Source organism: Microtus oregoni, unplaced genomic scaffold, assembly GCF_018167655.1.
Source record: "Microtus oregoni isolate MIOR12 unplaced genomic scaffold, Mior012 000011F_ref0000422, whole genome shotgun sequence".
Taxonomy (NCBI): domain Eukaryota; kingdom Metazoa; phylum Chordata; class Mammalia; order Rodentia; family Cricetidae; genus Microtus; species Microtus oregoni.
Window position 1 is genome coordinate 32287876 of NW_024543070.1, and position 24248 is coordinate 32312123.

Below are 24248 nucleotides of genomic sequence, written 5' to 3' on the forward strand. Positions count from 1 at the left end.
TTCAAGATCAGACTCCTGTGGGAGAGGGCCTTTATGTGACCTAGCTCCATAACTTTCAAATCGGGGCAGTAATTAATTGGATTTATTCATGAATAGTCACAAAGTACAGGCATTATCAAGAATAATACTAAGTCTGATGAGAACGCCTTTTAATCCCAGCACTCAAGAGGCAGAGGCAGGCAGATCTCTGTGTTCACGGCCTGTGGATAGCCAGGGATACACAGAGAAACCCTGTTTCTAAAAACCAAAAAGTAATAGTAGTAGTAGTAATAATAATAATAATAATAATAATAATAATAATAATAATAAATATACTGTGTTAAAATCTCCTAACACAATGTTAAGCTTTTAAATTTGTTCCTTCTAAAAAAGCATGCTATTTTTTCTTTCTTTCTTTTTTTTTTTTTTTTTGGGGGGGGTTTTTTTTGAGATAGTATTTCTCTGTAGGTTTGGAGCATGTCCTGGAACTAGCTCTTGTAGACCAGGCTGGCCTTGAACTCACAGCGTTCTGCTCTGCTTCCCAAGTGCTGGGATTAAAGGTGTGCGCCACCGCCGCCTGGTGCATGCTGTTTTGTAAGTAGGTTTTGGATAAAAAGAAAACTAGATGAAGAGAAAGAGTGAGAATAAGAGAAGAAGAAAAACATTAACAAGAGATGAAAAGAAATGGAGATGGAGATCACCGAATGCACACGCTTTACAAGTGTCCATCATGAAGTAAAGGAAACCTCTCACACCTTAAGTGAAGTCATAATGCCATCAATTCACCATATGGCCAAGAGTGTTGTGTGAATTCAGAATGCAGAGTATGCTTAATGGTGCCATCAGGGCTAAGGAGCCACAGTTCTTGTAGCCCACCTTGATCAGTGCAGACAAACACTCAGGGGCTAGACAAACAGTAACCCTGCACTCAGTTTCAGCAGAAACACTGATAAGATCTCCCGGTGGAGGAGGCTTCTTACAGCTGTAGTTAGGTGGCAGCCCACAGCCAGCCTCATTCTGCCCAAACTTCGTTTGAAAGTTCAGCTTCAAAGACTCTACCACGGCCGGGCGGTGGTGGCGCACGCCTTTAATCCCAGCACTCGGGAGGCAGAGGCAGGCGGATCTCTGTGAGTTCGAGACCAGCCTGGTCTACAAGAGCTAGTTCCAGGACAGGCTCCAAAACCACAGAGAAACCCTGTCTCGAAAAACCAAAAAAAAAAAAAAAAAAAACCAAAGACTCTACCACGTGATGGAAATAGCCACAGTCACTTAACAAAAGGCAGAAGTAAAGCAAGCTAGCGAGAACATGAAAACAGTGACAAAGAACCCATCAAAAACATAAAAAGGAGACTGATGAAGGTACCGATCTTAAAAAGATATTAAGATATAAAGGATTAAAGGTGTAAGCCCAGCAGTGGCGCACGCCTCTAATCGCAGTACTTGGAAGGCAAAGGTGAGTAGATCTTTCCGAGTTCCAGACCAGCCAGGGCTATACAATGAGACCCTATCTGAGAGGGGGGTGGGGAAGGGGAGGAGGAGGAGGAACGAAAGGAGGAAGGACATGTTTATAACCTGTAGCATCTTCTTTGGGTGTGGCTGAGATAGTTCACTGAGTAAAGGTACCTGCTACTAAGCCTGACAACTGATTCTAGGCCCCCACAAGGGAGGAGAGAACCAGTTCCTACAAACTGTATTCTGGTTTCCACATGCACGCTGTGGCCCATGTATGCCTGTTGGTGCGCACACATGCTCCCGCTCTCCTCTTAACCAAGATAAAAATTTAAGAATTCTATTTACATAGCTTCTCTTTATTTAGTTTAATCGTCTATACTTCTAAGCCAGGCATTATGGCACACATTTTTAATCCCAACACTTGAGAGGGAGAAGCATGTAATCTCTGCCAACCTGATCCACACTGTGAGTCCCAGGCCATACAGGCATACTGAGTGAGACTGGTCTCCAAAGAAACATAAAAACAGGAGAAGGAAGAAAGAAAGGAAGAAAGAGAAAGAATGGGAGGGAGGGATGGAGGGAAGGAGGGAGGGAGGGAGGGAGGGAGGGAGGGAGGGAGGGAGAGAGGGAGGAAAAGGAAAGCAAAATCAGTGTGACAGTGGGTGTGGTGGTACATAATTCTCAAGGTTTGAAAGGAGGAGGATTTGAAGCAGGAGGATCACAAGTTTCAGGCTAGACCAGACTAAGACTCTGTTTCACAAAAAAATTCAGATTCTTTGCTCAAAAAAGACAAGCTTTCCTTAGAAAAATCATCAACCTGGGGATTGTACACTGGCAAATAAACAGATTGTTAAATTTATAATCCAGAGATACAAACAACATTATGTAAGATGCCATTGAAGAGACGGTAGACAACGAGCCTCTTGAGTGTTCTAATGCTGCAGATAACCAAACAGAGGAAAATATGTGCAGACGACTATCTCAGAAGTTGTTTTGAGAGGAACTAAAAATACCAAGGCCAGGCTGCATGGAGAGGAGAGCAGGCCTCACAGTGAAGCATGCAAAGCTGAAACCTGTAAAAGAAACAGGCAGCACTCCTGGACAGAACAGTCTAGAAAGCAAGAGAGGGCACAGAGTTCCTCATACATTAACCAAAATCCTGTGACCGACGGCTACCAGAGATGAGAATCAGGTGAGGGGTCCACCCAGGATAGACAACCAAAGTAAGGTTGTCTATGTGTGTCCCCTAACCCCCGCAAACATAAAATAAATAGATTAATAAGAACAGACAAATCATTTGTGTAAAACCAGAAACAGAGAATTAGTGTTGGATCTCAGGATGCTTGTCTCCGAAGGATATGTATAAATTCTGGCCAGGTGGTCATGATAGATTATTGAGCCTTATACTTAAAAATGTCTTTATTTTTTCCTTTTACTTTTTTTTTTTTGTTTCTCGAGACAGGGTTTCTCTTTGTAACTGCTGTGGCTGTCCTGGAACTTGCTCTGTAGACCAGGCTGGCCTCGAACTCATGGAGATCTACCTGCCTCTGCTTCCGAAGAGCTAGGCTTAAAGGTGTGTGCCAACACGCCAATCTTATAAATGTCTTTTAATGCACCAAGGCCTTAGAGGGTAGGTGCTGGGTGCTATGTTAGAGGAGGTGCCAAGCTCCCCTGTGTTCTTGCCTCAAGGGCCCTGGCAGTGGCTGACATGGAGAGTGTGACCATACAGCTCTCCAGGTAACAGGAAAGATGGTAACAGGAAGGGAGCCTAACAGGAGACAAGGGCCCTGAGAAAGGGGTGCAGGGAACCAAATCAAATCAATTGTAGGGCCCTGGTCTCCCTTATTCCTGTGGTGCATTCATGGGGACAGTTTATGATCAACTAAGCTTCCTGTGTGTTTCTGTGCTATGCCTGCCCCACCTGGTGGTTAGCTGCAGGGCATTTACTCCATTGTTAATATGGTAATTTCCCACCTGCCTGGGCGGAGATCCTTGTGCTACAGTCAGGTAGATAAGGACTCCCCCAATGCTGAATAAAGTGACATTCGGCTGATCTCCTTTCGAATGACCCTGGTCTCTCTGTGTCTTCTTTTCAATCTCCAGGCCCTTGCCCGACTCGCGTTCGGTACAGTGGCGCGCGAACTGTACCGAGGGTGTAACACCAAATCGGGTGTTACAATTGGAGGCCCCGCTGGGATGATCATCGGCAACTAGACCCATCTGTGAGATCGGGAAGTAGGGATCCCTGAGAGGTCGCCCTCAGGAAGGCTGGCCAGCAGGTAAGAAATTATGCGGCGAGGGTGAATTGGTTATGGATGCAAGTTATTCTGTTCCTGTGTTAAAGGGCCGGTTAACAGGCCAGTTGTTAGGTCTTTTGGAAAATAAAGGCACCGGTATTAAAGTTAAAACAGCACAAGAGATCATTAAGACAGTTTTAGAGTTTAGTCCCTGGTTCCTACAAGCAGGGGGTTTTAATATTACTGATTGGGAGCAGGTAAAGGCTGATCTTCAAAATACACTAAAAGAGCGAGGGCCACAAGAATTCCCCATGGCGATATTTTCACTATGGCGCTTGGTCAGAGATGCTCTTCTCAATGATGATGTTAAAATGAAGGAGCAATTAGAGAGTTTAAACAAAACCCTTGAGGAGATTCAGGAAGTAAAATCTATGAGTTCTATTAAGAGTTTTGAGGAACAGAAAGTTTTAGGAACAGGAAGTAATAAAAAGGATATAGAAGAAAAAGAAATTTTAGAAAAGGATATCACACTGATAAGAAAGAAGTTAAAAAAAGAGGAAAGGAAGAAAGCAAACGGAGATGTCTCCATGAGACCTCCTCCGCGTAATCCTTGCACTACTGCTTCTGCCCCTATGGACTTAGAGGCAGAGATCCGAGAGATCCGGGACAGATTAAATAATTTAGTTGGAGAGAAGCAGATTTATCCTGTTATGGAAAAGATTGATCAACAGGGACAGAGGGCCAGGCAACATAACCCTCTGGCCTTTAAGGATATCAAGCAGTTAAAAGAAGCAGTTGTAGACTATGGAGCTCATGCTCCTTTCACTGTAGCTTTATTGGAATCTTTTACAGAACTCAACCTTATACCCAATGACTGGATGCAGCTTTGCAGGGCTTGTCTTTCAGGGGGAGATTATTTGTTATGGAGAGGTGAAATGCAGAAAAATTGCAAAAAGACTGCAGACAAAAATGCTGAAGCAGGTTTCCCCCAGAATAACCTTGACATGTTAACTGGTGAAGGACAATATGCTAGCTTAGAAGCACAGATTGCTTATGATCCTGCAATTTATGCTCAGATAGCTGCAGCAGCCGTTAAAGCTTGGAAAACTTTACCTAACAAAGGATCACGAGAACAGCTTTCTAAGATCCTTCAAGGATCTTCAGAACCTTATTCTGAGTTCATTGACCACCTTCTATAGGTGGGAAGCCGCATTTTTGGGGATGTGGATTCAGCTATGCCAGTCGTCAAACATTTGGCCTTTAAAAATGCAAACAAGTTCTGTCAGCAAGTTTTACACCCCCATAGAGATGGAGATTTGAATGACTTTATCCGATTATGCAGAGACATTGATGGCACCCACGTGATGGGCCAGGTCATTGTTTCTGCCCTCAAGGAAGGCCAAGGTGGAGCTAGGCCTAGGAATTGTTTTCAATGCGGAAGGTCAGGACACCTCAAAAGGAACTGCCCTGCTGGTAAAGGAGCTATTAATCAGCCTAGAGGAAATCCAGGCGTTTGCCCAAAATGCCAAAAGGGAGTTCACTGGGCCAATGACTGTCACTCTAAGACAGGCAGTCAAGGAAATCTTATCCCCAGGTCAAAAAACGGGGGGAGGGGCCTGCCCCGGGCCCCCAAAACACAAGTGTATGGGGCCATGAGCGGAGCAGCAGCTCCCATCAGATTCATTCCTCAGAGAAATGCCTCACTGTCAACAACCTTGTACGAGGTACCTCAGGAAATGCAGGACTAGATCTCTGTACCTCCGCCCGAGTAATATTGACCCCACAAATGGGTATGCAAGCCTTGGGGACTGGAGTATTTGGACCTATCCCAGAGGGTTCAGTAGGTATAGTTTTGGGTAGAAGTAGTTCTGCGCTCAAGGGAATCAAAATTTTACCAGGAATTATAGACTGTGATTTTACTGGAGAAATTAAAATTATGATTAAAGCTGGTATGGGAGTCCTTGTCATTCCTCAAGGAACAAAAATAGCTCAATTAGTGCTTTTGCCCATGTTTCGCTCTACTAATCCTTTCTTTAAACAAGAACGAGGAGACAAGAGATTTGGCTCCACAGGATCCCCTGGAGCTTTTTGGGTTTCTAGTTTAGAGAATCGCCCCACCCTTACTTTAACAGTCAATGGGAAAAGGTTCCAAGGCCTTCCTGATACAGGGGCTGATTCTTCAGTGATTGCTAAAAGGCACTGGCCTGTAGCCTGGCCTCTACAGCCAGCCTCTACAACCTTACAGGGAGTAGGAACGGCCAGTTCTCCAGAATGCAGTACTCAATATTTAAATTGGGAAGACAAAGAAGGCCATAAGGACATTTTTAAACCATTTGTCCTGGAACACCTTCCTCTTAATTTGTGGGGAAGAGACGTTTTGCAAGCTATGGGAGCAGTTCTGACCACTGAACCTGTGCAGCGTATGCTATCGAGGCAGGGCTTTGTCCCTGGTCAGGGTTTGGGCAAAAATCTGCAAGGGGATGTGCAGATTTTAACAGACAAGAAAATTATACAACAGTCACCTGGACAGCATGCAGGGTTAGGAAATTTTTCCTAGGGGCCATTGCAGAGCAGCCAAAAAACATTCCTATAAAATAAAAAACTAAAAAACCTGTTTGGATAGAGCAATGGCCCCTGAGTAAAGAGAAATTACAGGCTGCTCGTACTCTAGTCCAGAAACAGCTAGAAGCAGGACACATAGTGCCATCCACTTCTCCCTGAAATACCCCTATCTTTGTTATTAAAAAAAAAGTCTGGTAAATGGAGGATCTTAGAGCAGTAAATGATTACATAAAAATTATGGGGACAATTCAACCTGGGTTGCCTCAGCCTGTAGGTATTCTTGCAAGATATCATCTTTTAGTTATTGACCTGAAGGATTGTTTTTTCACCATTCCCTTGCATCCAAAAGACTCTGATAAATTTGCTTTCAGTGTACCGTCTGTAAATTTCACAGAACCATACAAGCGCTACCAATGGGTAACATTGCCCCAGGGTATGGCCAATAGTTCTGTAATTTGCCAAATGTTTATGGCACGGGTCATTGCCCCTATTAGGTATAAATATTCTCAACTATATATAAGTCATTATTTGGATGACATCCTATTAACTGGACAGGACCCAGAAATAGTCCTTGAGGCTTTTGCTGACTTGCAAGAATGCCTAGCACATGCTGGGTTAGTTATTGCTTCTGAAAAAATACAACAACAGTTTCCATATCAATACTTGGGGCATCAGCTGTTGCAGACAGGAGTAAAACCGCAGAAAGTTACTCTTCGCCTAGATAAACTACAAACTTTAAATGATTTTCAAAAGTTGCTTGGAGACCTAAATTGGGTCCGGCCAAGTCTGGAAATTCCTGCTGGAGACTTAAAACCACTTTTTGACATTCTGCAGGAAAATCCAAACCCAACCTCCTTTCGTGAGTTAACACCTCAAGCAAGACAATGTATTACTTTAATTAAAAAAAAGCTTGCCTCTGCTCATATTAATTATATTGACTATAGTCAGCCACTGCTGTTAATAATTTTCCCCTCCAAGCATAGTCCTACTGGAGTTTTTTGGCAACAAGGACCCATCCTGTGGGTACATGAACATGTGTCACCTGTAAAAATTGTTATCTCGTATCCATCAGCTGTGCTACGTGTTATTCAGAAAGGATATAAGCTTAGTTTACAAACTTTTGGAATGTTACCTGGTGAGGTTATTACACCTTATACTCAGGCAGAAATAACTTGGTTACAAAATTTTGCTAAAGATTGGACTTTATTTTTATACACTAATCCCTACAAGTTAGACAATCATTATCCTTCTGATAAGTTAGTCACGTTCTTTAAAAATCATCCGATATGTTTCCCTAAAATTATTTGTTTGCAGTCCCTGGCAGGGGCACAAAATGTGTTTACTGATGGATCTTCCACCGGGAGAGCTGTAGTAGCCTCCCCTCCTGATTTTGATATTCAGTCTGTTAATAATAACTCTGCTCAGGTGGCAAATTGGTTACTGTCCAGATAGCCCTAGAGAAATATGCTGATATTCCATTTAACCTTTTTACTGACAGTCAGTATATAAACAAAATTCTTACACCGTTGGAAACTGCAGCTTATATTGCCTCTGTATCTCGAGTCCAGATACAGTTATTGGCTATTCAAACTTTGCTTTGGGCCCGATCTGTACCCATTTACGTAGGGCATTTGCGGGCTCATACTGACCTCCCTGGTCCTTTGAATGAGGGAAATGCTTTGGCTGATCAGCTCACTCATCAAATTTATGTAGTTAGTCAAAAATCTTATAAAGTTACAAAAAAAGCTCATAATCATTTTCATCTCAATGCTGGATCTTTAAGATTTCATTTTAAGATATCTCGAGAGCAAGCCACTAATATTGTTAAAAAGTGCTCTCTGTGTACAGAACTTTTAACTGTTCCCCATTTGGGAGTTAATCCTCGTGGGCTTGCCCCTAATCATTTATGACAAATGGATGTCACCCATATTCCTTCTTTTGGGCGCATGCAATATGTTCACATAACCGTGGATACATATTCTCATCTCATTTTTGCCTCAACTCACACAGGAGAAAGATTACGAGATGTTAAAAGTCATTGTCTCCAGGCTTTTGCCTACATGGGAGTTCCTAAAACTGTAAAAACTGATAATGGACCAGCCTATACTAACACTGGCTTTGCTAAATTTTGTTCTGAGTTTTCAATTTCTCACAAAACGGGTATACCTTATAATCCTCAAGGACAAGCTATAATGGAACGAGCTCATTGTACGCTCAAAGCCTATTTACATAAAACTAAAAAGGGGGAATATGGTTTCACCCCCAGAGATCATTTATCTTTTATTTTATACATTTTAAATTTTTTGACTGTTGATGCTCAATCTCATACTGCCGCTGACAGACATTGGCGGCCAGATTCTTCCGGGATGCCTCATGTCAAATGGAAGAATCTATCAGATGGCACCTGGCATGGTCCAGATCCTGTACTGGTGTGGGGAAGAGGGGCTGTTTGTGTTTTCCCACAGGATGCTGACAATCCAATTTGGGTACCTGAGCGGCTGGTGCGTGCTGTGGATTTTCCTGTCCAAAAGCCTGAAGACAAGACAGAGCCGAGAGAACAAAGAGATTCTGGCTTGTCAACTGAAGAGTTGCGGGATTCCTGAGGAGCTGGCTGCGGTGGTCCAAGTGCCAAGGATTATTCCTCGCCTGTCTACCCATCTACCCATCCCATGATATCGGCAGCCACAGCTGTTGCTGCCACAGCAGCTAAGCTGCTGGATTTTTCATTAGTCAGTCAGTTGCTTCCTGCTAGCACAAAGGATACCTTCTCAGGACAGGTTACAAATGCCGTAGCCATTCAAATTGAGCTAAATTTACAAATGAATATTACAGTTAATTTTGCTCTTGGTTGTGGTTAAAGACCACTGCTAGATGTTACAATGATAAGCTTATTGCTGTTATTCACAGACCCTGAGCTGTACAATTTACAAATTGGCTCTTAAAATTATTCTAGTTAGCTTTACCAAGGTTATTTTCACCAGCGCTAAGACCTTACTTATAGGGCTCCATTTTGGGCAGAATTATTAAGGATTGAGCAAGCACAGTCTCCTTAAGGGATGCTTACATGTGCTGGAGCATCATCTTCATGGTTATGATGCCAGAGCCAAAGGCAAGCTCAGGTCAATATTGCCACATGGCAAGTCCTCTTAGCTATTGCCCCAGAGAATCTCAACACAAATCTGGCTAAACTCGGTAATGGATGACTAGTGAGCCAAAGACAGGAAAGGCTTTTGGGGGGCTGCCTCAACCTAAGACAGGAAATGTGTTTTGACCTGGATACTTTCCCATAACGGGTAAGGGGTATTGCCTGACGTCCAATACCACCCCAAACAGGCCTAGTCATAATTTATACAAAAGGGGGACCTGTAGGGCCCTGGTCTCCCTTATTCCTGTGGTGCATTCATGGGGACAGTTTATGATCAACTAACTAAGCTTCCGGTGTGTTTCTGTGCTATGCCTGCCCCACCTGGTGGTTAGCTGCAGGGCATTTACTCCATTGTTAATATGGTAATTTCCCACCTGCCTGGGCGGAGATCCTTGTGCTACAGTCAGGTAGATAAGGACTCCCCCAATGCTGAATAAAGTGACATTCGGCTGATCTCCTTTCGAATGACCCTGGTCTCCCTGTGTCTTCTTTTCAATCTCCAGGCCCTTGCCCGACTCGCGTTCGGTACAGTGGCGCGCGAACTGTACCGAGGGTGTAACACCAAATCGGGTGTTACAATCAATCACTCTCAGAAGCTAGGAAAATGAAAGGCCATTTAGCATCTTCCTGCTCCCTCAGTCAGTAGTAATTTCTTAAGGGGCAGATGAAGGAGGATGAAGTTCAGTTGGTTTCCAGGATCTCAGGCAAGGGGTGAGAATAACTGCTGAGGATTGGATTTTTTTTTTAAAATTTACTTATTATGTATAGCATTCTGCCTGCATACACGCCTACTTGCCAAAAGAGGGCACCAGATTTCATCACAGGTGGTTGTGAGTCACCATGTGGGTGTTGGAGTTGAACTCAGGACCTCTGGACAAGCAGTCAGTGCTCTTAACCGCTGAGCCATCTCTCCAGCCTCTTTTCCCTTTTTTTCCCAGACAGGGTTTCTTCATGTAGCCTTGGCTGTCCTGAAACTTGCTCTGTAGCCCAGGCTGGCTTCTGCCTCCTGAGTGCGCCACCACGTCCTGGCGAGGACTGACTTTGTTTTGGGTATTTGTCCTTATTGTTCAGGCATGTGCATTGTTACAGTGTCCTGACTGGACTAGAACTACTGCCGTGAACATGCAGCAGATCCTCCTGTTTCGGCCTCTGGTGTGCTGAGATTAAAGGCATGAATTTTTCGTATGTTTCTTTAAATTCCATCCAGGTTAAAAATATTTTATTTTCCAGCTCTGGATGGTGGTAAGAAAACAGAAGAATGAAGTAAAAGTTCCAACTTTGAAAAAAAAAATGTTTGCCAGGTGGTGGTGGTGCATGCTTTTAGTCGCAGCACTCGGGAGGCAGAGGCAGGCGGATCTCCGTGGGCTTGGGACCAACCTGGTCTATAGAGCTAGTTCCAAGACAGCCAAGACTACACTGAGAAACCCTGTCTTGAAACCCCCCTCCTCCTTACCAAGTGTTTACAAGGCTGGTGGGGCAAGCCTGTAATACAAGCTACTACAGGGCTACAGAGTAAGTTCACAGCTGCACAGGTCACTTAATGACTCTGTCTCTATATCAAAGGTAAAAATGAGGGCTGGGGTAAACAGTCACCTAGCATGCAGGAAGCCTTGGGTTCCATCTCTCTGTGCTATATATACACCAAAATTAAAGGAGCTGATGTGGTGGGTATGCATGTAATCCTGACACTTCCACAGCAGAGGCAGGAGGATGGCAAGTTTAAGTTCGCCGTGGGTTACAGAATGAGATCCTGTTCCCAAAGTGGAGGAGCTGGAGAGACAGAGGTGGAATGAAAACATCCCTGGAAAACTTTTCTTGTAATCATGAACGAGGGTTGTGTTACTCACCAGAGTCCCGCACTCAGCACAGTTCTGGTATTCTGACTTCATTCTCTTGGCTATGTCAGTTGCTGGCACTCCCTCCGAAGGAAGGTATGCTCGGCAGTATGGACATGTCCATTTATGATTTTTAATACTGGTCGCAATACAGGATCGGCAGAACCTACTCAAAACAGACAGGATGCATCAGGAGACACTGCTTAGCACTTGAGTTCACACTGCTTGTCCAGAGGACCTGATTCCATACCCAGCACCCAAGTCTTCTGGCCTCCCAGGACACCTGCACTCATGTGGGCACACACCCATTACAGACACAGACACATGACTGAAAATAAAATAGCTAGGCTTGGTAGTCCATGATTTTAATGCTAGCACTCAGGAGGCAGAGACAAACAGTTCTGCGAGTTCAAGGCCAGCCTGGTCTACACAGCAGGTTCCAGGTCAGCCAGAGTCATACAGTGAGACCCTGTTTCAAAAAAAGAAGGTGGGAGTACCTGGGCTTGTAAAGGCCACGCAGCTGCTCCCAGGGGAAAAGACCAGGAATCCAAGGTCTGCCTATGGCTCTGCATGGACACCCAAAACAGTCAATCCAGCTGGGCCCATCAATCACCTAGCACTGGCTGACTTTCTCAAGCCTTGATAAAAAGATGGGAGGAGTAACTATCTCCTTAATGGGAAACATTCTTTTCCTTCTCAGAAACCACACCCTGGAAGTAATCTTTTCCTTCTCAGAAACCCCACCCTGGAAGTAGTCTCTTATGGGAGTCTCAACTTTTCTGATTACCCAGAAAAACGTTAACTTTTTTCCTTCCTTCCTTCCTTCCTTCCTCCCTCCCTCCCTTCCTCCCTTCCTTCCCTCCTCCCTCCCTAACTCTGGGCCTCCCTCCCTCCCTTCCTTCCCTCCTCCCTCCCTAACTCTGGGCATACCCTCATTGATTGATACTCTTGGTTTCTCAGTCTCTGCTCCCGCCATGTGGCTGCTTGCTGAACATGCTGGACCCTAACTCAAAAGGCATGACTTTCTCCCCACATCTAAATCCTTTTATGAATGAGACGAAGAATCTGAAGAGGGAACCTCAGTTTTCTCACTAACATCTCTACCTCCTATAATCTACCTGGGTGTTATGGTTTTGGTCCCTTTAAGAGACAAGCCACACCCATTCCCCTCCCCATCCGCTGAGGCAGGCTGATCTTCAGCTTCCAGCCTGAGCTCGCTCTCTTTTCCATCTTCCTCTCGGAGAGGCAGCTTTGCTTCTGCCTCTCTCCCCACTTCTCTCTTCCCCCTTCTCTGTCTCTTTCTTCTCTTCTCTTCTCTTCTCTTCTCTTCTCTCTCTCTCTCTCTCTCTCTCCCTCTCTCTCTGTCCCCCCCTTCACCCTTCCTCCTCCATAACCCCCTGAATAAACATTCAACCTCACCCTGCATGTCGTGTCTATCCATGTTTCTGTCTTCTGCCCGCCCGCCATGTATCTCCCTGCCTGGAACCAGCCATTGCTCGGGGACCAGCACCCATCTCTGCCTGGGGCCCACTGCCTGCTGCCACATGGCCCGCCACCACTGCTCTGGGACCAGCAGCTGTCTCTGCCTGGGACTGGCTGCTCCCAGGGCCTGCTGTCTGCCGCCACATGGCCCTCCGCCACCGCTCAGGCCACCACTCTGGGACCGGCAGCCATTTCTGCCTGGGACTGGCTGCTCCCAGAGTCCGCTGCCTGCCACCACATGGCCCGCTGCCACCGTTTGGGACCTATAGCATTTCTGCTGCCTACTACCGCGGGGATCTTGCAGCATTTTTTAAAAAAGAACAACACTGGGGTTACAGGAATACATCACTAGGCCTGACTGAATGTAATTCTTGTTTTGTTTGTCCGTTTTTGAGAAAGGGTCTAACTGTGTAGTCTTGGTTGTTCTGGAACACACTATGTAGATGAGGCTGGCTCACAGATTCTGCTTCCTAAGTGCTAAGAGTATGGGCCACCATGCACAGCCTTCAAAGTATATTCTTTTAAGAGTATTCATTACAAATGGTTCAAAGGTATTTGTTTATTTGTTTGTTTTTGAGACAGGGTTTCACTGTGAAGCCCTGGTTGTCCTGAAACTCACTCTGTAGACCAGACTGGCCTCAAACCACAGAGATGCACCTGCCTCTGCCTCCTGAGTGCTGGGATTAAAGGCATGAGCCACCAGTATCCTGTTATAAATGGTTCAAATGTCCAACTAAAAAAATTAACATGCCAACTACACTATAATTGGCTCCAACCTGAATTAATCTGCTTATGTGACTTGTGTACCAGCAGATAACCCTTACTCTACAGAAGTTGGAAATGAGACTCAGAAGTACTCAGTTTAATAAGACCCGAGGTTTTAAGTTGGGCATGGTGCCCAGCACTCGGGAGGCAGAGGCAGGCGGATCTCTGTGAGTTCGAGACCAGCCTGGTCTACAGAGCTAGTTCCAGGACAGGCTCCAAAGCCACAGAGAAATCCTGTATCGAAAAACCAAAAAAAAAAAAAAAAAATGGGGCATGGTGGCACACATCTATAATCTTAGCACTTGGGAGTTGGAGGCAGGAAAATTGGAAGTTCAAGGTCATCCCCAGCTTAATATCTAATGAGTCTAGTCTAGCCTCCAAATACAAAAAACAAACAAACTAAACTAAAAGGGGATAGAAAGAAGAGGAATGAAATAAAAACAGGGGTACATCCTTTGTCATATTAGAAGGACACAATTTAAATGAGCATGGTAACTCACCACTATAATCTCAGTACTGGGAGATCTAGGCAGAGGATTTCAGTCAACCTGGGCTACACATGAGAGTTCTAGGATAGCCCAAGCTACAATATAAGACCCTTTCCAGAAACCAAACAGAAAAACAGTGGTGCATGTCCAAAGAAACCTGGAGAACTGGGAATACTTTCCTAATGGAAACAAAACCAAAAACTACACCAGCTTGGGACCATTTTACCATTTTGCTGAATGAAGTTAGGGAAGGCAGCTAGGAATCCTAGGACATAATCTGAGCTAGGGAGGGAAGGAGGGAGAGAGAAAGGGAGGGAGGGAGAGGGGGCAGAAGTAAATGGGGACCAGCCTAAACTCAAGAGGAAGATCACACAAGTTCAAGGCCAGCCTAGTTGCAGATCCGGAGGACCATTAAAAAATATGTTATTTTTAGTTGAACATTTGAACCTCTTGCAATATGTACTTCAAGAATACACTTTCAGCCCTGGGGACCTCTCACAAAACATAAAACCAGGGCTAAAGCTGAGAGTCATAGAAAGGTATTTAGAATTAAGCAGGAGGTTTAACATTTCATAGGCTATTCTAGGCCCTACAAAAGAAGCAACCACCTCATATGCTTTTAAGTTTATAATAAATTTATTCAAGACACTTTGGTGCCTTAAGCTGGGTGTGGAAAAACAAACTTGCAAACCTTATACTTGGGAAGCATAAGGAGGATCAGAAGACTAATGTGACCCCAAACAAGTTCAAGACCAGCTTCAGCCACCTGAGATCTTGTCTCTAAAAACCAGGACCAGGTTAGGACTATGGTTCAGTGGGTAGAGTGCTTGCCTAGCACGTATCCAGCCCCAGGACCCATACCCACCACAACGAGACATGGTTGAACATACCAGTAATCTCAGAAATCAGGAGGTGGAGGGAGGAGTTGTTCAGAGTCATCTTAGCTACATTAGTGAGTTTGATATGGGAGACCCTCACTCAAAAGCCAAGACATACTTGTGCCTTACAGCAGCATATGGCAGTTGACAGTGGCGAAGGGACAAGACAGGCAAAATAAAAGCCATGCCCCTTGTGCAAGTGATCCCAAAGTTGATGGCAGAAGCAGATGGGGCTGATGGGGCTAGCCACAGGAGAGAGTGACCACAAAGGACAGGAAGGGATTTCTCAGCTTAAGGAACTAATTGTTCAGATCTCCGTGTGGTGTTGTTACAGGCCGTGAACAATTGCTGCAATTCATCAACCACACACACTGCATGAGTCACACTCTATCACCTCAGTAAAGCCGAGGAGCAAAACAAAAACGTCTCTGTGATGCCAGGGCAGTTACAGTAACACTGTGAGAAAGATCACAGGACCACTTCCAACACAGCCTCCCTTCTACACCACGCAGGACACAACTGCTCAGAACACGGTCAGAAAGTTGACATAACAATCAGGAGGAATTGCCCAATAGAGTCTTTTCTGGGAATTCCCAAAGTTCCCGGGAGTAAGTCATACTGTGGTGCCCTGTAGCTCAGGGGATGGAGTGCCTGTGCACAGAGCCCCAGGTGCCGCTGTGCAGGTCTATAATCCCAGCATTGGGAAGGTGAGGGCAGGAGGCCCACAGTTCAAGATCAACCCCAATGACAAAGAGTTGACCAGCCAGAACTCTACGTGAGAACTTGTCTCAAAGGGGGTGATTCTTTCTGCCCTGAAGAGTCCAAGGGGAGGAATGGACACTAAGGAAAGGAGATTTGCTCATCTGGTCTGTCCCATCAGGAGGCTGTGCAATGAGCAATCGCAAAGGGAGGACCATCACAAAGACAATATGCAGTTGGAAGATAAAAGTTGGACATGGATGGAAATCTCGCTCCACTCTAGCATGGTGGAACACTCCTTTAATCCTAGTACCCAGGAGGCAGAGGCTGGAGGATCCCTGTGAATTCAGGACCAGCCTTGTCTATAGGCCAGCCATGACTACTGCGTTGTGAGACCCCATGTCTCAAATAGCAACAGAAAAAAAAACAATCTGGCTCCTCTTTTTCAAAAACTCTGAATGTGGTCAGTGAAATACCCAGTCTATCACCAGTGGTTCTCCCACTGCCACGTGCAGACTCGGCACACGCACCCTTCCACATACACCCCACATAAGATAGACAAATGTAATTTTTAAATGAAAACACAACAAAAGGAAATCTGAAAGAATTACCAGGGCTTAGAAATGAGATTTAACAGGAGTCCAGTCTCGTGGCTCAGCGGTGTGGCTTGCCTTACTAGTCCCTGCCCCTACAGTGCCGTCTCCCAGAAGGGCTGTGACTGAAGCCCTCCCTGAAGAGATGGCACTCCCCTTGCCTCCCCTGTAGCACAGCAGGAGCAAACCAATAAGGAAACTCCATAACAACTCAACCAACTCTGAAACCAGCTGCAAACTGAATTACATCACTTCTATTTTTTACTTTACAAACCCCATTCTATTTCTCTAAATTAAGTAATTAGCCAAATCCCCTGTGATAAACAGGCCAGCAGAGTGCTGGAAGGAACCAGGAAAACACAGCTAAGGACAATGGAGAGACGTATGTCCCAATCTCAGGGCAAAACTAAACTCTAAATGAATTGAAACAGGAAAGAGAAGCCCTGGGGACTCTCTTGGGGACAGGGCAGGGTTCTGGAAGAGGCTGCTGGCAGCATGTGGCAGGCCTAACCTTTTATGTGAGACCTAACACAAAGCTTCACCACATTACAAAGTTGAGTTCAAACCTTGAGATGGCTAGTTTAATGGCTCACACCTGGAATCCCACCAGTTGGAGGCTGAAGCAGGAGGATTTCTTTAAGTTAAAGACTGGTCGAGGCTATGTAGTGTGTTCTATGTCAGCCTGGGTTACAGTAAGAACCTGTCTAAACAGTGTTTAAAAACAAAAGACAAGCTGGCAAAGTAAGCATGAAAATGGAAACAGAATAACAGAATTAGAGCCATTATCCAAAGACAAGAGTCTACTATAGGGTAACACACACACACACACACACACACACACACACACACACACACTTTCCCTTCAACTATAGATCATACCATACAGCTCAGACCCAAGTACAGCTACAGAGTACAGTGTGTGTATATAGTGGTTGCCTAGTAGGAGCGAGAAACAGAGTTCAGTTCCCAGCACAGCAAAACAAAACAAAACAAAAACCAACAGCAATCCTATCCTGTCTAATATCACACACACACACACACACACACACACACACACACACACACACACAAGGTTGGGTGACTTATGATATGGAAGGACATCAAATGGTACAAACTATGTTTTATTTTGGAGTCACTTATACTCGTTAACCCAACCAATATCCAAAATTTAATTGCCAAACCTTCATGGAGTGGTGACTGTTGTAGGAGGACCACTCACTTGTTCCCCGCTGCTCAGCCCCAAAATAATCACACAGAAACTGTATTATTTAAATTACTGCTTGGCCCAAGGATCACCATGAGGCTGTGGGTTACTGGCAAAGTTTCAGCGACTGTCTCCTGCAGGGCTACATGGCTTCTCCTGACTCTGCCTCCTTTCTCTCAGCATTCTGTTTAGTTTTCCCCACCTACCTGCTCAGGCCCAAGACGGTTTCTTTATTCACCAATGGTGTTCACAACACACAGAGGGGAACCCCACATCAGGGGGCATTGTGATTTTAAGAGGAGTGTTCATTTACTAGAACAATGGTTCTTAAGAACTTCCAGATTGCTGTGACACAAAGGACTTCATACATCACATCCTAACACACTCACCAGGTACACTGGCGTGTTCTTCTGGGGTATGGAGGTTTGTGTCTAATCAGGTTTATCTTAAAATCATTATAGACAAATCATAGATCATTGGAGCCGGGGTGTGGCTCAGTTGGTAGAGTGCTTGCCTAGCATCCACAAAGTCCTGGGTTCAATCCCCAATAACACCTCACAAACCCAAGTACATATGTCCCCGTCTGAGTCTCATGACCTGAACTTGTTTTGTTCAGATGAAGTCTGAAAGTCTTTTTTTTTTTTTTTTTTTTTTTTTTTTTTTGGTTTTTTTCGAGACAGGGTTTCTCTGTGGTTTTGGAGCCTGTCCTGGAACTAGCTCTTGTAGACCAGGCTGGTCTCGAACTCACAGAGATCCGCCTGCCTCTGCCTCCCGAGTGCTGGGATTAAAGGCGTGCGCCACCACCGCCCGGCTTGAAGTCTGAAAGTCTATGTGAGGCAGGTGAGGATTTCCAGGAAATTAGAGACTTTCTACCATACACTAATGTTAAAAATGGCAATGGTTTGGTCAAGAAAATAAAAATCAATCTAAGAAAAAAGCTTACCTGGACCCTCATTCACTTAGCTGTAACCAAAATAACTTCCTTACCCTTCTTTCCCCCAGGAATAAAGAGTTGTTCATTAATGTTCATGTTAAGTCTATAGAAGGAGCTGAGCACGGTGGCCCACTCCAGCAATCCCAGAATGCCCTCCTAGAGGGAGAGGAGAGCTCACAAAACTCAGGACGCAAACAAAGTTAGAAGGGTCCATGAAGGCTCATCTTCATCGTCAGTTCAACTGTATTTGGAAGCATGCAGCACACACATTTCTGGAGAGGTTTCTGAAGAAGATCCAGTCAGAATCTGGGTGGCACTATCCCATGGGCTGGGGCCCCAGACTGAATAAAAGGAGGGAAAGTATAAAGCTAGCGACTTCATAATTCATCTCCCTCAGCTTCCTAACTGTAGACAAAATATCATCAGGTGCCTTGTACTCTGCCCACCATGCCTTCCATATGCCCAAATAAATTCATTCTTTTATAAAATTCTTGGTCATGGTCACCATAGCAGCTAATGTGTACCCCCGGCCCCTGGGCAGGCATGTTACTCATCAGTGTTAGAACGCTCACAACAGTTGATTTCGCTGACACTGGGCACTGAACCTGGGCCTTGCACGCCAGACAAGCGCTTTACCAAGGAACAACTGCCCCACATCTTTGATTTTTCTTTTTAACTGTAAATCAGGTTCCATTTTAGTTCAGTTCACAGTTTCTATTCAGTAATTCCCCCTTTCCCTAGTTCTCTGACAATATTAAAGCAAATATAAGAAATCCTCTCCTACTTTAAAAGTTTTTTGTGATATAACTGAACAATTTAAAATATAAAAACAAAAAAAAAAACCCTTCCTTAAGTTGCTTCTCAGGCATTTTGTTACAGAAACAAGAAAGCTATCTAGGGGGCTGGAGAGATAACACAGTGAGATAACACAGTGGTTAAGAGCACATCCTGCTATTCTAGAGGACCTGAGTTCTGCTCCCCTCATCCATGTCAGGGGTACACAAACACTGCAATCCCAGCCAGCCCTAGGAAATCAAGCTCCCTCTCTGGTCTCTGAAGGTACTTACACTGGTGTGTGCACCTACCCACAAATACACACCACACCACACCACACCCACATGCACACCACACTACACACACACACCACACACACACATGCACACACACACACACATAACTAAAAATAAACCTTTAGTAATTGCTAGTGGAGAGGTGACTCTTGAGTGGAGGTACTTACAGATTGTCCAAGGAGCTGCAGGGATACAGCTCTTTAGGTTCACCATTCACATTGGAATGGGGGTTTGTGACAAAGCTTCTGAGTCACTTATGATCATGTAGGTAACCCCCAAAATGAACTCACTGTTTTACCAAGAGGCACTTGAAATAATCCCGTTGATCTGTCAACTGGTGTCTTATCTGGAGTGAATAGGTGTTAATTCACATCTCGGGAGGAAAAGCCACAAAACTTCTGTCTACTGTCTTCACCAAACTCGGTTACACCCTGGAGGCTGAACGTAACAAGCACACAGAGACACACGTCCTCTAGATAGTTTCTCTAGGGACTCTCACTAACTGCTAATACATAAGCAGATAACGAAGACTATGTTACACAATAAGGTAAGATGGGGTCACTTTAAGTTAAGAAAGAAGTCTTTGAGTTGTTCATCTCCAAGAATGAAAGCTCTGTATTTGGGGGTGTAACTCAGCACTTGCCTCTTGACTCAAGGGCCCAAGTTTGATTCTTAGTCACGGGGAAGTGAAACCTCATCTGAGTCTGGTGTCATAGAGTATGCCCACAATCATAGCATTTAGGAGTCTGGGGCCAGAGAATCTCAAGTTCTAGGCTAGGTAGGGCGACATAGCAAGAACCATCCCAAAACCAAGCAACCAACCAAACAAAAACCAGCCAGGATGTGCTTACTCGAGAGAGCTGCCACCTCGGAGAAGCTTTGCTGCTACTTCATCACAAATGAACACTTTCATCCACTTTCCTCAGCAGCTTTTCCTTCCAGGAAAAGTGTGCACATCTATAGCTTTAAGCCATTGTCTCCACTGAGTTTGAGGGAGATACAGCTCTTCCCATCCTATCCCACACCCCAGTCTTGGCTCTCTTAGGCCCATTCTCAACCTCTAGAGCAGTGGTTCTCAATCTTCCTAATTCTGCAACCCTTGGTGACTCCCCAGCAGTAAAATTATTTTTGTTGCTACTTCATAGCTGTGATTTTGCTACTGTTATAAATCATAATGTAAATATTTGTGTTTTCTGGTGGTCTTAGGTAAATGCTGTGAAATGAACATGACAACACCCAAAGGGGCCGTGATCCACAGGTTGAAAAACACTGTTCTAGATCTTGTAAGTTACCCTTTTAGCTTTCATCTACTTCCCCAAAATTACTCCCGATCTTTGAGAAAATTGTGTTTGCTTATTTGTTTGTGGCATTTGTTATTTTGGAGACAGTGTCTCCTTATGCAGTCCTAGCTGGCCAACACTTGATATTCAGGCTGGATTTAAACTTGTGACAGTCTTCAGCTTCTACATTTCAAATTCTGCGATTACAAGCATGCCCCACCAGAACCAGCTATAAGCAACTGCATTTTAAATTCTCTTTTTACCAGATTGTTAAATGCTCAGTAGGCCTGTGGTGGCTATTCTAGGTTGTCAAATTGACTACATCTGGAATTAACCAAAACCCCAAAATGGAGGGCACACCTATGAGGGATTTCATTTTTCTTAATTTGAAATAGGTAGATACACTTCTAATCCAGATCTTTAAGGTAGGACCTCTGATCCAGATCTTGTGGCAGGAAAATACATCTGATTTTGATCTGGGCCACACCTGCTGAGGACGTGGGAGACCAAAGCTTTTGCTCTTTGCCTGCTTGCCCTTGCCTTGCTAGCACATCCATTCCCTCATTGGCATTACAGCTGACTTCTTCAGGATTTTAGGGTAGACTGAAGACCATTTGAGACTTTCAGCCTTGTGGACTGAGCAACTACTGGATTCTTGGACCTTCCATTCACAGCCAGCCATTGTTGGATTAGCTGAATGGCAGCCTGTAAGCCATTCTAATAAATCCCCTTTCTATATATCGAGAGAGTTCATTCTATAAGTTCTGTGACTCTAGAGAACCCCAAACAATACAAGGCTCTTTCATGAGTCCATTAAATCCTAGGAATCGTCTCTAACATCTTTCTCCTTTGTCTTCCATACCCAACTGGAAAACTAATTATTCGGCTGTTTCTATTTGAGTGTGTGAAACTAAGGGATTGAATCCCAAACCTTGCGCATCCCAGGCAAGAACCCTGCCACTGCAATATACCCTGTGCTGGTCTGAAGATGTCCCTTCTAGTTCTGGGCATGTAGACATTTGGTCCCTCGCTGGTGGTGATGTTTGGGAAGGTTGGGGGTTGCAGCTTTGATGGAGGAAGGATCCACCTGAGGCAGGCTTTGAGAATTTAAAGACTGAGCTCATTCTCCCTACTTCCTGTTTGTGTTCCAAAAGGTAAGCTCTCAGTTTTTAGCTGCCATGCCTCCACTCTGCCATCATGGAACTATAAGAAATTCCTTCTTTTATAGGTTGCCTTGGTCACAGTGTCTTAGCATAGTAACAACAAAGAGCTAATGTGTATGCCCAGCCCTGGGCAGGCATGTCACTCATCAGTGTTAGAGCGCTCACAACAGTTGATTTCGCTGGCGCTGGTCACTGAGCCTGGGCCTTGCATGCCAGACAAGCGCTTTACCAAGGAACAACTGCCCCACATCTTTGATTTTTCTCTCTACCTGTAAATCTGGTTCCTTTTTAGTTCAGTTCACAGTTTCTATTCTGTAATTCCCTCTTTCCCTAGTTCTCTGACAATATTAAAGCAAAAGTAAAAAATCCTTTTCTCCTACTCCATTTTAAAAACTATTATTATTATTATTATTTTTTTCTTGAGACAAGGTTTCTTTGTAGCTTTGGTGCCTGTCCTGGAATAGTTCTTGTAGACCAGGCTGACCTCGAACTCACAGAGATCTGCCTACCTCTGCCTCCCAAGTACTGGGATTGAAGGTGTGCGCCACCACCACCCGGCTTTAAAACTATTTTTGTGATATGGATAATTAATATAAAATATAAAATACTGGATGTCACTACACAGTGAGTTCCAGGCCAGTCTGGGATATAGAATGAGATCTTGTTTCAGAAAGAGAGAGAGACTGAGTCCTACAGTTATAGAAATTGTCCAAAGTATAAAACATTGGGCCATTAAGATGGCTCTGAGAAGAAAGGCATTTGTTAGTTTAATCCCCAGAGCCCACAAAGTAGAAGGGGAGAGAGAGGCATGAAGATCAGAAGTTCAAGGTCATCCTTGCTTCTAAAGTGAGTTTAATGCCAGCCTGAAAGAAAAAAGAAAAAAAAAAAACGAGAGAAATTTAATGACTAAAAATGGACAGTCATCCTTGACTACATGGTGAGTTCAGGAATACCTGGGACTCTGTCAAAATAAAGATGATGATGATCATACCTATGTATGGATGCGTTGCTTATAAAATGACTGAAACAAGTAGAAACCACGTTTTGAGCCTTTTGCGTGTGGGACACTGGGATCCAGTACAGGGCTTGGCTTGTGCTATGCAAGTGCTCTACCGCTGCATCCACACTTCCAGCTCTCAGCCCTTCTTGCAGGCTTCTCTAAGTTTCACATGCCCACAAAATCACATTTCTCACCATTTTAAAAGGAAGAGACTGAGATTCTGAGATCCAGCCACTTGGTCACAAGATGGCTCGCGGCTGTGCTGATTTCAGCCCCACTTTCAATCATGCTCAGCTGTGGCACAATTGTGTTCGTAAAGAATCATCTACACATCCATGCAGAGAACTGCTGTCACTATGTGTATTTGACTTGTCATACATTTATGAACTAAAATCAACAAAGCCAGTCCTGTTAGAAATCTAACCTCAATACGGGATATTGAAAACAAAGGGCTTCACTTGCGATTTTCTCATTTTCCAAGCGACGTTGGGCAGAAAAGAGGAATTCATTTAGAATGTGCAATTGGTGCTAACAACAGTCTCCAGTGTAGAAGGCCTTGCGTTAACATTTATAAAATGGAAGGGGCCCAAGTTGGCCAAAAGGAAGGACATGGAAATTCTGCCCCAGCCAGAACAATGGACATAAATTTGTCCAAACAAAGAACAGCGAAGGGAGGGAAGACAATTCATCCAGCCCTTATTATGCTACTTTATGACTATTTTTCCAGGGGCCAGTTTCCTATTCACTTTAACAAAGAAAAAAAGATGAAACAAAAATAAATGTAACATTTTGTAAGTTTATACTACCCTTTGGTAGAAACAAATAAATTATTGTGTTTAAAGTCCAACCCTTAAAAACAGTCTGGAGTCATCTGATTACAGCAGCCGCTCTGCCCCTTCAGTGCTGTAGAAGGGATTTTCAACACTATTACACATCTTTGGTTCAACTGCAAAACTTTAATAAAGTTTAAGTTAAAACTGTGGGGATCTAGCTCAGGGACAGAACACTCACTTAGTGATCTACAGGTCCCTGAATTCCACACACACAGTGGAAAAGGAGGAGCTGGCAGGCAGGGAGCTTTCTTGCCATGCAAGGATCCCCAGCCTGATACAAACTGGGCATGCGGTGTATGCAGGTCAGTGGTCCCAGCAGTTGGCCAGTGGACACAGGAGGTTCAAGGCCAAGGCTGGGCGAGTGTGGCAGCACCCAAGAGGCAGAGGTCATCAGATCTCTGAGTTAGAGGTCGGCCTGTCTACAAAAGCGATATCAAGGCCAGCCAAGGCTAAATAGATTCTCAAAACAAAACAAAAACCAAAAAAACCTCACATCCTCAGCTACTTAGTAAGTCTGAAGCTAGACTATTCTACATGAGACCCAAACTCACCTCTGAGCCTCCCAAAGGAAAACAAATAGGTCTTTAAAAAATGTAGTTCTCTTTAGGCTATTGTTCTGACCTAATAACATCTTTCATGACATTACACA

At 44.4% G+C, this 24248-nt stretch overlaps 1 protein-coding gene across 1 annotated transcript in view; it reads right to left on the reverse strand.

Moving 5' to 3' along the window:
* LOC121453561 (E3 ubiquitin-protein ligase RNF125) overlaps positions 1-24248 on the reverse strand; it is a 31706-nt gene that overhangs the window by 5992 nt on the left and 1466 nt on the right. The window contains exon 2 of the mRNA XM_041660429.1: positions 11223-11376. Coding sequence (XP_041516363.1) covers positions 11223-11376 — 154 coding nt within the window. The remainder of the gene's footprint in view (positions 1-11222; positions 11377-24248) is intronic.